At 34.6% G+C, this 15,104-nt stretch overlaps 1 protein-coding gene across 2 annotated transcripts in view; it reads left to right on the forward strand.

Annotated features, from left to right (window-relative positions):
* The window catches only part of LTN1 (listerin E3 ubiquitin protein ligase 1), a 62,318-nt gene that overhangs the window by 15,623 nt on the left and 31,591 nt on the right, over positions 1-15,104 (forward strand). For both annotated transcript variants that reach the window (XM_078055017.1, XM_036111252.2), the window contains exons 9-18: positions 412-547; positions 1,654-2,463; positions 2,863-2,904; positions 5,418-5,607; positions 6,066-6,305; positions 7,119-7,272; positions 8,064-8,208; positions 8,701-8,887; positions 10,415-10,574; positions 11,906-12,010. In XM_078055017.1, coding sequence (XP_077911143.1) covers positions 412-547; positions 1,654-2,463; positions 2,863-2,904; positions 5,418-5,607; positions 6,066-6,305; positions 7,119-7,272; positions 8,064-8,208; positions 8,701-8,887; positions 10,415-10,574; positions 11,906-12,010 — 2,169 coding nt within the window. The remainder of the gene's footprint in view (positions 1-411; positions 548-1,653; positions 2,464-2,862; positions 2,905-5,417; positions 5,608-6,065; positions 6,306-7,118; positions 7,273-8,063; positions 8,209-8,700; positions 8,888-10,414; positions 10,575-11,905; positions 12,011-15,104) is intronic.

Genomic DNA, 15,104 nt, shown 5'->3' on the forward strand with positions numbered 1-15,104 from the left:
GTAACTTCCATAAACTTAAATATGATAGCTGTTTTTAAAGTCATAATTTAAAAAAATCATTTCTTAGTGTAATTGTTGAACTTAAAAAAGATACTCAGTTTTATTAATGATTACAAAATTATTTTTTACTACATTATTATCTTTATTTAAGTCCTCTTTTTAAAATTTCAGATGGATTTGTTCCTGAATAGAAAATAGATATGTATTCTCTTTTGTTGACATATTTGAAAATATGCTTTTTTCACACTTTTTCAAGTTCCTATTGTTCTTAGTTTTTAGTTTCAGAATTTTACTGTAAAAAGTTCTCTTCTTTTGGTATGATGCCTTATCCATGTCTTTATTTAGGTGTTTCTGAGTTGCTTATTTTCTTTTTTGTGAAAGAATAAGCCATAGTTATTTATTATTTCTTAGGCTGTCAACAGAAAGAATAAAAACCAGCTTTTCAGAGTGCTCAGCAGTAATATCAGCTTTTTTTGAATGCTTACGTTTTATAATGCAACAAAACTTAGGTGAGGAAGAAATTGAAGAGATGCTCGTCAATGACCAGGTACTTATAATGTAAAAATCATCAGTGCCTTTGCACATTGACTATAAAGAATCAAGCCCATTGTATCTTGTTGCCATTTTTATTAATTAGCCTTCATATAGATTTCATTTTTTATTATTTACAAATTGAGTAATGTGTATTGCTGACCAACTAAATAAAAATTCTATATTGTTTGTTGCCAGAATAATACCGTAATTCTTGAGTACTAATTAGTCTCTGGATGTGCAAACCCTGTTTATTGTAGAGTTGTAACACAAAACATAATTTCAAAGTTGCTATTTGTGGTCTTTTATATTAAGTGTAAATTATGCAATAATTTGTTACTTCTAAAATATTTAACAACATTTATTCTTTTGTGAACAGTTGTGCTTGGCTTTTAGAGCCAGTGATGAGAGCAAGTTCTGGAATATGGTTCCTTATGTTAGGAAATTAATGAAATTATATAAGCGTAAATCCTGGTTGATGTCTCAGTTAACTTCTCTTTGTAATTTAAGAAATAGAGTTCTGAACTCTATGGGTCCTGTATGTCTTTCATATTGATTTAGAAAAAAGTAAAAAACTTGAGTAAGTTCAGAAAATGCAAAGAAAACTATATTATTTGTTAATGACCAATAATCATGATTAATTATATCATAAAAAGTAATTTAGGGGGAATGCAGCGAAATCGTTAACCTCTTTGTATGATATGAAAATGATCTTCAAGTTAACTCTTCAGAGTTTTGAGGGGGAAAAAAATCAATGTTTTTCAGTTATTAAATATGGAATTTTATAATGTTTTACAAATACCTTGTTTATTTCTTTTTTTTTTTTTTTTTAATTTTGAGAGAGAGCAAGCAAGCAAGTGGGAGGAGGGGCAGAGGGAGAGGTATAGAGAGAATCTTAAGCTGGCTCCATGCCCAGCTCGGAGCCTGACTCGGGGCTTGATCTCAAGACCTTGAGATTCTGACCTGTGCCGAAATCAAGAGTCGGGGGCTGCTTAAGGACTGAGCCACCCAGGCGCCCCCCCGCCCTTGTTTATTTCATTTTACTTATTTTTTTACAAATACCTTGTTTAAATTTTATTGCTCCTGAAAACTGAACTTTTCTATTTCTACCTTCTCTTTTAGTTGATTCCTTTTATTGATGCCGTTCTCAAAGACCCAAGATTGCAAGATGGGCAGCTGTTTAACCATTTAGCAGAAACTTTAAGTTCCTGGGAAACCAAAGCAAATGTGGAAAAAGATGATAAAACAGCTCACAGTTTGGACAAAGTGCTACTGAATTTTTGGGAAAGACTCTCCGAGATCTGTGTGGAGAAAATCAATGAGCCAGAAGCTGATGTGAAATCCATGTCAGGTGTATCTGACCTGCTACAGGTCCTGCAGAAGCCAAAGAGCTCACTGAAGTCAAATAAAAAAAAAGTTGGCAAGGTTAGATTTACTGATGAGCTACCAGAAGGTAATAAAGAGAATGAAAAATGTGTCTCCTCAGAAGGCGAGAACAGTGAAGGCTCTGAATTAATGACTGAACCTTCTCTCACTCATAATTGTTCAGACCTTATATCGCCGCTAAGGAAGAAACCTTTGGAAGACTTGGTCTGTAAACTAGCAGTGATGAGTTTTAATTATGTCAATGAGCAAAAGTCGGAGCAACATCTAAGGTTCCTTTCTACTCTGCTTAGCTCTTTCTCTTCAACCCGGGTATTTAAAATGCTGTTAGGTGATGAAAAATGGAGTATTGTCAAAGCTAAACCTCTTGAAATAGCCAGACTTGCACAAAAAAATCCTGCAGTGCGGTTTTTATACCAGAAACTGATTGGTTGGCTAAACGAAGATCCAAGGAAGGAAGCTGGTTTCTTGGTGGACATTTTGTACAGTGCTCTCCATTGCTGTGACAATAATATGGAAAGAAAATATGTCTTGGATGATCTCATCGAGGTATTGTTGTTGTGTATCTCTTTAAACTATAATGGTTTACATTGCCACACTAATTATTGACAAGTAGAATGAGACCTGCATGGAGGTTATTCTTGGGTGGTTTCTTGGCTGTGAATATCTGTTTAAAGAAGAGCAATATATTCTTTCCAATTTTAGTATATGTGCTGCCAAAGCGAGCGCAAGCAATATATTCTTGATTGTGATGGGGAGGTGTATGAGACTTATGGGTATGTGTTCAGTAAGAATGGTAAGATGACAAATGCTTGGTAATAAAAGGCAAAGTTTTTTAGTCTGTACTTTTTAAAGTTGGAGTAGCTAAAAAAGTTTTAGTTTTGTAGTGATTACATAGTGACTTCATTCCTTCTAGCAGATTATTTCTAACTCTTTTTCCTCTTTCAGGGGGATCTGAAATGGAATTCTATTCTTCAGGTCATTGAAAAGGTATCTTAGTGACTTTTTTTTTTCTTTTTCTCCTTTTTTGTATTTATGGGTATAGAAAAATTAAAACCAATCCTATTCACATGCAGGTATGTGGTCAGGTGTCTATGTTAGAGAACTTCCTTCTTATCGTAACTTTCTTCCCATAATTGGGAAAGCTTTTGTTGTTTGCCTTTCTTTAGTATTATTTTTCTGGTTAGGAATATCAGCAAAGAGGGACTAGGCTCTGGAAAATCCAGTGTTTCTCCCCTAGCAGATAACAAAGGGAGAGTTAAACATTTGATTACCTTTAAATTAAGACTATAGGTTTCTACCCTTATCCTAGTTACCTTTTCTTCTATAGAAATGATTGAGTGGTTTTAGCTTTGGCTAGAACACTTCAAGAAATTAAGTTTGTCCTACTCTGGAATACTATACAGGCAAATTAAGATCTTCCAGGCTTTGTCTGATTGCCACTTAACTAAATAAAATTAGTGATAGAAATAATGAAAAGAAATCAAGGAACCTAAGCAATTTAGAAGTTTTAAAAATGGCTTAAGTGTTTTATCCTAATAAAGATGTAAATGATGCAATACTTTTCAACCTTAGAAATGTTTAGACTAGTTACCTAAAATTTTTTTTATTTTAGCATTTTTTATTATTTTTAAATTTTACACAGATAACTTTTTAATTTATAAGGTTTTTTTTCGTATCTTTATTTTAAATTATGGTAAAAGCCCCATAACAAAATTTGCCATCTTAACTATTTCTGAGTTTACAGTTCAGTAGTGTTAAGGATATTCATAGTATTGTGAACCAGTCTCCAGAATTTATCTTGGAAAACTGAAACTCTATGCCCATTAAATAGTAACTCCCTATTTCCCCTAATAGTTTCTTTTTACAGAATAAATACAGAATATTAATTTACTGTTTTTCAATGAGAAATATAATTTATCAACATTTCATTAGTTTATCCAGTACCTTCTCTTTCTATAGGCAGGGTACATGAAAAGCCAAATTATCAGAAAGCTACTTGGTAAGTCTAGAATCAGAGCAAAAGGAGTTAATAATTTGATAAGAGAAGACTAATACCCATTTTTAACTTAGGAATGTACTTGCCAGGTAGCTCAAATACTCATATCCATTTGGAAGACTATCCTCTTCCTGGGTAGAGTTTAGAAGTTATGGGTGTGTTTGCCTCTTATACTTCCATGACTAACTGGTCTTTTCATCCCCCCCTTAAAGCTGGTCAGGTTCTTTCTGTAGATTGGTTAAAACATTAACTATTGTACTTCATGTCTTGCTAACTTGAGAGACATTTAGAAGTTTATTTCCTGGATTCTTTAAAATAGATCAGTTTTATTTAGTAAACTGTATTAGGAAAGCCAATATTATAGCTATATAGACTCTAGTTTTTCTTGTTTTTATGCAACTTTATACTTTATGATCAGAGTTATAAGGTCAGCTTCTTTAAAAACAAACCTGAATTTTGTAACCAGAAAAGGACTTTTGAGATTTTCTAGGTTAATCTTCATTTCTAAAATGAGGAAAGAGGCTCAGGTTGGTTAAGAGATTTGTCCAAGGTCATAAAGCCAGAATAGTGGTAAAGCTTCGGCTAAAATAAAAGTCCTGGTTACCTACAGTTTCTTAAATAAGAGGATAAACAGTTTTTTAGGCACCACCCAATCCGCACTTGGATTTTTTTTTTTTTTCCAGATTGCTTTGAAATGAACCAAGTTGCAAATTCCTTTCTTGTCAGCCCTAAAGCAAAAGAAGCTCTGGAAACATGGATCAGCATGCTTTTGGGGGTGGATTTACAGTTTTTTTTTTCCTTGCTTCCCCACTCCATGAAAATAAACCAGTTGCTGTTAGATATCTGGCCTCAGTTACTGTTGCAGAGAATTAAGGGAAATAATAAGGCCCATTGTTCATATTGAAGCAACTTACAACTATTAAATAATGGTTGTTCTTTAATTTTAGTAAAATTAATGAACAAAAATTTAAAATATAGAGCATTTTAAAATCTGTCTTCAGAGTTCATCCATTCATTATTCACTGAACGTATCTGCAGTGTTGATAGCAAAGAAGTTTAAGACAGTCTCTGCTCTCAAGGAACTTACAATCCCATTGGAAACAAGACATACACAGATGAAACATTATAAATAATAATACAATCCAGTAAGTGCTTTAGAAATTCAGAGAAAAGCAATCATGAGTATGGACTGGAGTGGATGGGGAAGATTTCGTAAAGCAGGTGGGCTTTGTAACGATTCTGAGAGAATGGATGGGATTTTGATAAGTAAAGAAGAGGGGAAGTATTTGTGGTTGGGAAGATAGCATGAGTAAAGCATGAAAGTGTACATAAGCAAGGCTTAGTGGGGAACAGGGACAATACCAGCCTTCTTAGAACTTGAGGAAGAGTGGGGGTAGTGTTGGGGCCATGATGATGAAGGGAGGTAATATGGTACAAGTAATATTTTAGGTAGATATACTTTTTGATCTTGCTTCTAATCTTTGCTTTGATTTTATGGTTTTAGGCATGTTCTAGTTCAGATAAACATGCTTTAGTAACTCCTTGGCTAAAAGGAGAAATCATTGGAGAGAAATTGGTAACCTTGGCAGATCATCTTTGTAATAAGGACTTGGAATCCTCAGTATCTTCTGAATCTTACTTCTCAGAAAGATGGGCTCTTCTAAGCTTGGTATTATCCCAACACATTAAAAATGGTAGGCAAAAATATGGCTTTTGTTTAGTAGGAAATAAATCTTTTGCTTTTGGGGGGGATTCCATATTGCAAAGTTTGCATGTAATTGATTAAGAATAACAAGAGTTCATTCAGATATTTTAATCTTATAAGCACCCTAAATGTTTATTAATCTTTTTAGCATGACTTGGAAGACATTGTAATATTTTTAGTTTTATATTCTAAAGGGTTTTGAATAGCAAAGCTGTTCACTAATTTTATAGAGCATTGCTTTTTTTTTACTTTAAAATTGTTTTTTTACATTAGGGCTTTTATGTGTGAGAGATCAGATTGATTTATTGATATAATTTTCTTTTGTCTACTACATTTTTTTTTAATACACAGAAAGATTTAAGTGGTTGTTAACCCAAAGTAAGGTAATAAAAAACACACTGTTAATATTTTTAAAATTTTTTGTCTCTGTGAACTTTTTTTCTCTAGATTACTTGATTGGAGAAGTATATGTTGAAAGAATTATTGTTAAACTTCATGAAACTTTATCCAAAGCAAAGGAATTGTCAGAAGCTGAAAATAACGACTCGTCAGTGTCTTTTATCTGTGATGTGGCCTATAACTATTTCAGCTCAGCAAAAGGATGTTCGCTAATGCCATCATCTGAAGACTTATTATTAACTCTCTTTCAGTTATGTGCTCAGAGCAAAGAAAAAACACATTTGCCAGGTAATAGCTTACTGCTCAAATGTTTTGTTGGGAATCTCCAGCTCTGACCTTCATAGTATAAGTGCCCAGGCTTTATTAATTGAATCATAATGTACTTGAAAGTTGAAGGCATTTTGAGTAAAGGGCTACAAATCTTAAACACTTTGAGCTTTAGAAACCAAGTTAAAGATGTCTGTAGACATTATGTCTAAATTCTTTCTTGATACCAAAGACACAGTTTTAGAAGGGGCCATGATAGATGAGTTGGAATCTTAACCCCTTCACTCAGTGGCTGTGGTTTGGCAAGTTGCTTAATTTCTTGATGCCTCAATATCTCCACATTCATTAACGGGGCGGGGGGCGGTGGTGGTAATTAATATCTCCTTCTCTTCCTCACTGTTGGTATGTATCGAAATGAAATTGAGATTGCCTTTTTAAGGACTATATTGCCTTATGTATTAATCGAGACTTAATTATGAAAGGAGTGTTAAAAAATACTAGTATTTATACCCTTCCTCTCTTTTATACTAACTTCTCTATTTGGAAAAGGTATAATATTTTTCACATCTCCAAAAGGACAGTGCTCTTATAAATAAGTTCAGAGCAGAAGAAAGCTAACTTTAAAAATCTTAACATGTTTGTATTTACATGGCATGAGCTAGCTTGTATTATTGCACATTTATGACCATTATTTTGTTTTGGCAAAATTTTATGTTCTCCTTTTTTAGCAGTATCTTAAAAATCTTAAGTCTACATTGAGTTATTTCAGACATTTTGTACTGATTATAGTTGCTTCATAGGGATTACAAATTACTGTTGACATCTTGATTTTAGACTTTCTTGTCTGTAAACTGAAAAATACTTGGCTCTGTGGTGTGAATTTATTGATCCACCAAACTGGCAATACATATAAACAGAGTACCTTCCTATGTTTGTCTGCTCTGTGGCTGAAGAACCAAGTTCAGTCTTCATCTTTGGATATCAAAAGGTAACATTTTTTATGCTCATTTGCTCTCTTTAATACCTGATCACTGTCTTTAAATAAGAGCCCATGATTAGTGTGAATGACTGTGAAAAATGATTTGTTATATAAGAAATCTATAGGACTTGAAGAGAAGATCCAGACAAAAAGATTTTTCCAAAAGGAATTTGTTTTAATGATCATTCATTTAAATTCCATTAAATGAAGAGTGATTTGTCTTAGCATATCTGCTGGACTCCTAATTTATGCTCAGTGATGTGATGGTGGTGCCATCCTGTGTCTTGTGGGCTGGTGTGGATTATAACCATGACCCCTCATGGCCACCACACATAGTGATTATTCTTCATTGTTTATTTTGGGGGCCAGGTAGCCACTGTTTAAAGGTGTTGAATTGCAAATATATTTCACACCTCATGCCTAAATCCATATGTAAAAGTGAAAACCAAGAGAATGCATCCAGAGGCTGTTAGGGTTGGGTCATATATTTTGCTGAACGTCATGGTTTTTTTCATACAATAAGGTAGCTGTATTTCAGAAATATCTGATCTGAAATAGGTCAAGTTCCATTCATTCTGAGATAGAAGCAGCACTCAATTTCAGATCATAAATGTTGGATTAAATCCACAATTTGGCTGTGTGTATTTTGGATATAGGGTAGAGGAGTTGCTTAGCTTCATTTTTACTAGTCTTTTTGTTCAGGTAAACTGTTAACCTGCCACAGGGTATTTAATGTGTACCAGGGTGTTAAGTTAGTCACAGCATAACTGTAACAGTTACATTGTTTGCATTATTTTCAGTCTTCAAGTCCTCTTGTCTGCTGTTGATGACTTGCTAAATATGCTTCTAGAAAGTGAAGATACTAATCTTCTGGGAGTGTATATTGGAAGTGTAATGCCAAGCAACAGTGAATGGGAAAAGATGAGACAGTCTCTTCCTATGCAGGTATGTTTGAGATTGGACAGTGCTTATCTTATTCTGAACTTTGGACTTTGTGCAAGCTTAAACATTTTTATTTTATTCTGGGGAAGAAAAAAGTAAACAAAATGACTATCTTCTGTTTTTTTTCTGGGGAGAAAAAAGGTAAATGAAATGAGTATATTGCTTTGCCTTTACGTCTCTGAATGCTCATATATTGTATGTTTGTTGTTTGTAAGACAGTGGCAGTTGCCATGGTACAAGGTGAATTAGACCTAGTTTTGTCCTGAAGGAGTCTTAAATACACATGTTGATAATTTCTTAAAGTAAAACCCAAACTTCTAGGCTTCTGTGATTTTACTAATAAACTAGTAATAACTTCATTTTTGAAGTTATTCTAATAACATTTTGAAGATACTCTAATAATTTCATTTTTGTACCCTGTCTTAACTGCATAGGTAGTAAATAATTTAGAATATCTAATGATTTTGTATATAATTTCATGTATTCTTTTTACAGTGGTTGCATAGACCTCTTTTAGAAGGAAGATTGAGTTTGAATTATGAGTGTTTCAAAACAGATTTTAAAGAACAAGATACAAAGAAACTTCCCAGCCATTTGTGTACTTCAGCATTATTGAGCAAAATGATATTAGTTGCACTGAAAAAGGAAATAGTCCTAGAAAATAATGAGCTTGAGAAAATAAGTAAGTATATATGAGCATTCAGATATAATAGAAATGTTTTGAAATAATTATAATTTTGAAAGAATTTTGATTAACCTGCAATTTAAATAAGAATCTTCCATTCCTATTAGCTGTTTTAGTGATGAGAAACTTGAGGTTACTTGAGTGGTGAATGGTAAATTGCAAATTGGATGGAAACATACTGAAATCTTGCTATAATCTTATTAGCAATAGAGCAGAATTTGGTATAAGATCAGTTACTTAAGCTGGCAAGACATTGATACAGGTAGATCCTATGGCATATATCCTTAAAGAAAATGGTTAAGTGAGTCTAACATTTCATCAAGGATCCTGAATTTTCAGTTTTTGAACCACTATACCTTTGTGTTCATAGGGATGTATGTATACACATACACACACACACGCACACACTTTTTTTCTTGGCAAGTAGAGGTTCAAACAAAAAATTCCCCCATTCCAGGAAATGGTGTAGAATTGTAGGAAGCAGAGTGACCTATACAAAATGGTATTAAAGGTACAGAGGATTTGCATAATTTCTCTGTCAGTCAGTTTGTAAGCCTTCAGCTGTAGCATAGTTAGTAGCAGAAGAGAACATATGCCCTGGGGAGGAAAGCTGGAACCCCTCTTCTGACTAGCAGCTCCACAGGCAGTTAAGGGCAAAGAGATCAGTCTGCAGTTTACATTGCCCATAGAGTGAATCTGTCCAAAAACAAAACTGGAAATTGGAGTAATGATCTTTGTAATATTTGTTTTTGTTAATTGTGTTACTAATTACAAACTGACAACATTATGTATTTAATCTTCTTATCAACCCTATCACATATTATTGTTGTTTTCCTCACCTTGTTGTTTTCTTATCTTGACTTGATTAGAGTTACTTAGCTTGGAAGGGATAGGATTAGATTTTGAACCAGGTCTCAGGTCTTCTGACTCCAAAATCCATACATGGCTTTATAAGAGAGTGTTGTGACTAATTATGTATTAAAATCTACTATGATGTGCTAGGTTTTGTGATAGTACTGGTCATTGAATTCTCACAGCACTCTCTGAGGCAGATTTTCGTACTCTAATTGATAACTGTATGTACAGCTCATTTGAATCCAGACCAGTCTGTCACCGAGGTCCACGCCCTGTTTACTATATCATGGTATTTCCCATTCCTTAACATTGGCTTGAACTTCTCATTTCAGGTGTTGGGTCCATTAGTGGTTTGTCCTGTAAGTAACTTGTTACCACTTGAGGCAAAAATAGTAGGAAGATTCTTCCGGTATTTCTGGTAACTTAGGCTAGTTGCATTCTTAACTAATCAGAAAAGGAACCAAGTAAGATTTGGGAGAAGAGACTCATTTTGTATCGAATGTTTTCAGGTTTCATTATCATGGAACATCTCAAAGCAGATTTGAAAATCAGTTCATAGATACTTTGAGACTGGTGGGCATAGCAGTATTAGAAAATGGGACACAGAAGTGAAAGTGATAGAAGGCCTCTTCACAGAATACACTTGATGATGTGTCGTCCATTCTATAGTTGCAGAACTGCTCTATTCACTGCAGTGGTATGAGGAATTAGACAATCCACCTATTTTCCTAACTGGATTTTGTGAAATGCTTCAAAAGATGAATATTACGTATGATAACTTATGTGGACTTGGTAATACTTCTGGCCTTTTACAGCTGTTATTTAACAGGTAAGAATCCCTTTCAACATCCATTTTTATATGATTATTTTACTCATTTTTGGCTTTGTTTCTGTAAAATGTAAGCTCACATTGTACTAATCTTTCAGTCAGAGGATTGGTCTAAATTAAACCCAATTCTTTTTCTTTTTTTTAATATGTATTATTTGAGACAGAGTGAGAAAGCACAAGCAGGGGGAGGGGCAGAGGGAGAGGGAGAAGCAGACTCCCCACTGAGCGGAGAGCCTGACTCCGGGATGGGTCCCAGGATCCCGGGATCATGACCAGAGCCCAACGAAGGCAGGTTCTTCACCGACTGAGCCACCTAGGTGCCCCTAAATTAAACCCAATTCTTAATGATAAATACTTTGTGGATTCTAAGTACTCAATTTACTCATCTGGGGAGATATTTGAACTTTGCTTACGTTCTTAAATCCATAAATACATTCAAGAATGGGACAGATGACAATGAAAGAAATAGAAACCTTATAGAAGTTGTTTTGTCATCTGTGATCCATCCTTCCACTACTCTCAAATCTAAGCTTTTACTTTGCATGTTGTTACAGATGTGTCTTAACAATATAACCACAGGGGCGCCTGGGTGGCTTAGTTGGTTAAGCATCTGCCTTCGGCTCAGGTCATGATCGCAGGGTCCTGGGATGGAGCCCCGCATCAGGCTTCCTGCTCAGTGGGGAGTCTGCTTCTCCCCCTCCTTCCTGCTCGTGCTCTCACTATCTCTGTCTCTCTCAAATAAATAAATAAAATATTTTTTTAAAAAAAGATTATAACCACAGAACCCTCTCGCCTAGTTGAGGAAGTAGGTATGACAGCAGTCATACAGGTTATAGCAGTTATGTATTTAGCCTGTTGAAATTACTGTGTTGAACTGCTTCTCTCTTTTTCTCACTAGCCAATAGTGTTTTGAGTATGCTCTGTGGTATCAGGGGCCCCAGGCTGAGTACATCTTTTGCTGCAAACTCAGTCCACATACTCGACACTCAGAACTTTCCCTGGCTGATATTAATACCTCCTTGGTTCTTCAGCATTAACCAGGCTTGGTGTCCTGTGGAATATGTCCTTTTCCCAGCTGCAGTCTCTGGTCCTCAAGGCTAATCTCCCCTATTGGGATTTGCAGGGTTTGGGGATGAGAGCTCAGTACCAGGAGTGTTGGAAGCCTAAGCCTCCCAGTCCATTCAGTAATGGCAGTTGTTTGGGGGCAAAAGCCCTATGTGAATTAATACCCTTACAAGGTGATTTATTTAATTCTGTAAAAGGAATCAGGCAAACAGTCTTTAAAAATCTTAAACATTTTGAAAATGGATTTTTTCTTTTTCTTTTTTTAGATCCATGGAAAATGGCACCCTTTGGTCTCTCATTATTGCTAAGTTGATCCTTTCCCGAAGTGTTTCATCTGATGAAGTAAAACGGCATTATAGGAGAAAAGAAGGGTATTCTGATTTAAAATGTTTGTACTTTGTAATTTGTTGTATTTGGTCACTTTGGCAACCCCAACTAATGAATAATCTCTAATCAATCAAGGAAACAAGGTTTAAGAAATGAGGAAATGAGTATTAAAGACTTTTTTTTTAAGATTTTATTTATTTGGTGGGGGGAGAGAGAGAGAGAGCGAGCACACATAGAGGGAGAGGGAGAAGAAGACTCCTTGCTGAGCAGGGGGCCTGACGTGGGGCTTGATCCCAGGACCTGAGCCGAAAGCAGAGGCTTAACCAACTGAGCCACTCAGGCGCCCCTCAGCTGAGCCACTGAGGCACCCTGAGAGAATTAAAGACTTTAAAAGAATTTCAGTTGTTTTAGGGTTGGGACACACCTTATTTTATAAGTATTTTTAACTTTATAATATTTTGTTATGGAATTTTATACTTGGTTTAAAAAGCATTTTGTTAACCTGCTCTCTTTTCCCCAGAAATCTTTTTGGTAGAAATCTTTCTTTTTCCCCTCCCTAACATCCTTCTTCTATTACTTTATTTGCTATTTGGAAGTGATAGGAAAAGTTACTTACTCTTCTCTTTAATAAGGATCATCCTGTTGAAAAATACTATAGAAATGTGATAAATGTGTTCTTAAGACAAAGAAATAGATTATGGGTTTGGACATACTAGAGATCTAGAGTTGGTCATATTAGAGAAGCTGAACACTCAAACACTTAGTTGAAATTTACCAAGAGGCATTTCGAATTTTCTGATTTACCAAGAATTCTGAAACAATATGTATATGTTCTGGTACAGTAGAATTGTAAACTAAATTTCTATTTTTTAGTATTTAGAAATGTTTTATTATTTATTATTTTGAAGTAGTTATAGATTTACATGCAATTGTAAGAAATGATACAAAGAGATTCCATATACCCTTCATTCAGTTTCCCTCAGTGATACCATTTTGCATAACTTTAATACAATTTCACAACCAGGAAAATGGCATTGATACCATCCATTGACTAAGTTTACGTGTACTCATTTGTTTGTGTGTGTGTTCTATGTAATTCACATGTCTGACCACTACCACAGAACAAGAGACAGAACAGCTTTATTGTAAGGATCCCTTGTGTTACCCTTTTATAACCAGGGCCACCTCTCTTCCTCCCATTTTCATCTCCAGCAACAAGCAATCTGTTCTTCTCTTTATCATTTAGGAAAGTTATATAAATGAAATCATATACCATATGATCTTTAGACATTGGCTTTTTTATTTAGCATAATTTAATTTTTTTCTGATTATAAAAGTAATAGGGAATTAACTAGAGGAGTATTAGAACTAATTACTAACGATGGATTTACACTTGACAGAAAGATCAAAAACTTTTTTATTCAGTAGTAATAATTAAAAATGGCATAGGACGCCTGGGTGGCTCAGTCGTTAGGCGTCTGCCTTCAACTCAGGTCATGATCCCAGAGTCCTGGGATCGAGCCCCTCATCGGGCTCCCTGCTCGGTGGGAAGCCTGCTTCTCCCTCTCCCACTCCCCCTGCTTGTGTTTCTGCTCTCGCTCTCTCTCTCTCTCTCTCTGTCAAATAAATAAATAATAGAAGACTGCTTCTCCTTCTCCCACTCCCCTGGCTTGTGTTTCTGTTCTCGCTTTCTCTGTCTCTCTGCCAAATAAACAAACAAACAATATTAAAAATGGCATAGGAAAAAAGAGATTCTATTCAAAATGACAACAAAACTATACCTATAATTTAACAACAAAAAAATACAGTATAAAACTTTAGTAAAGATTACAAAAGAAGGTGGGAAGATAAATTGTAAAAATGGTTGTGTCAATCTAATTGCAGTGTAATCTCAATCAAAATTCCAGCAATGTTTTTTGAAAAACTTGACAAACTGCCTTTCAAGGAAGAATGCTCAAGAGTTGGTGGGGGGGGGGGGGGAAGAATCAGTAGGAAATCTCTGAAAGAGAAAAGTGAAAAGGACTTGCCTTGTCAATATAATAATTAAGCAGTATTAAATTGGTGAATAGACAAATCAGTGGATCAAGATACAGAATCCAGAAACTAATCCATGCAGATATGAGGATTTAGTGTTTGATGCAGGTGGCCTGTCAAATTAGAGGCATGAGTCAGTAATACATGTTAGGAAAACTGGGTATGTTTGAAAAAAATAGCAAAGTGCCCCTCTCTTACATTATACACCAGAGTGAAGTCCAGATGAAAGCTAAATGTAAATGTAAAATGTAAAACAGATCTGTATAAAAGTATCAAGGGAAAATAAGAGTCTCTATATAATCTTGTTACGAGGAAGATCTTAAGCAAAGCACAAAAACTCAGAATCTATAAAAGAAATGATAGATATTTCATTTTGTGAAAATGAAAACTTCTAGCAACGTAAGGGCTCATCAATAAATGAATGGATAATCAAAAAATGTGGTATACACATACAGTGGAATATTATTCAGCTTTTAAAAGGAAGGAAATTCTGACACAAGTTATAACATGGATAAGCCTTGAGGACATTATGCTAAGTGGAATAAACCAGGCATAAATGACAAATATTATATGATTCCGCTTATATGAGATACTTGGAGTAGTCAAATTCATAGAGACAGAAGGTGGAATGGTGGTTGCGAAGACCCGAGGAGAGAGGAAATGGGGAGTTCTTGTTTAATGGGTAGAGTTCCAGTTTTGTGAAATGAAAAGACTTCCAGAGATTGGTTTACACAGCAGTGTGAATGTACTTAATACTGCTGAACTGTACACTTAAAATAGTTAATTTGCTAAATTGATGTGTATTTTACCCATAATTAAAAATTTTTAGAAAAAGAAAACTTCTGTATGACAAAAATGCAGTAAATAATGGTTAAAAGACAAGTGACGAAATGGGAGAAAACTTTTACAAATTAACAAAAACTTAGTATCCATAATAGCTTCTATTAATCAGTAAAACCATCCAAATTAAAAAATGTGTCAAGGACTTTAACAGGTAATTCATAGACGAAATGTTCAGTAGTCATTTCATTTATAAAATGAAAAATGAAAGAATTTGTCATAGTAATAAAGATAGAAATACAAATTAAAAGAAGCACATTTTAT

This window comes from Halichoerus grypus, chromosome 1 (assembly GCF_964656455.1).
Source record: "Halichoerus grypus chromosome 1, mHalGry1.hap1.1, whole genome shotgun sequence".
In the NCBI taxonomy this organism is placed as follows: Eukaryota; Metazoa; Chordata; class Mammalia; order Carnivora; family Phocidae; genus Halichoerus; species Halichoerus grypus.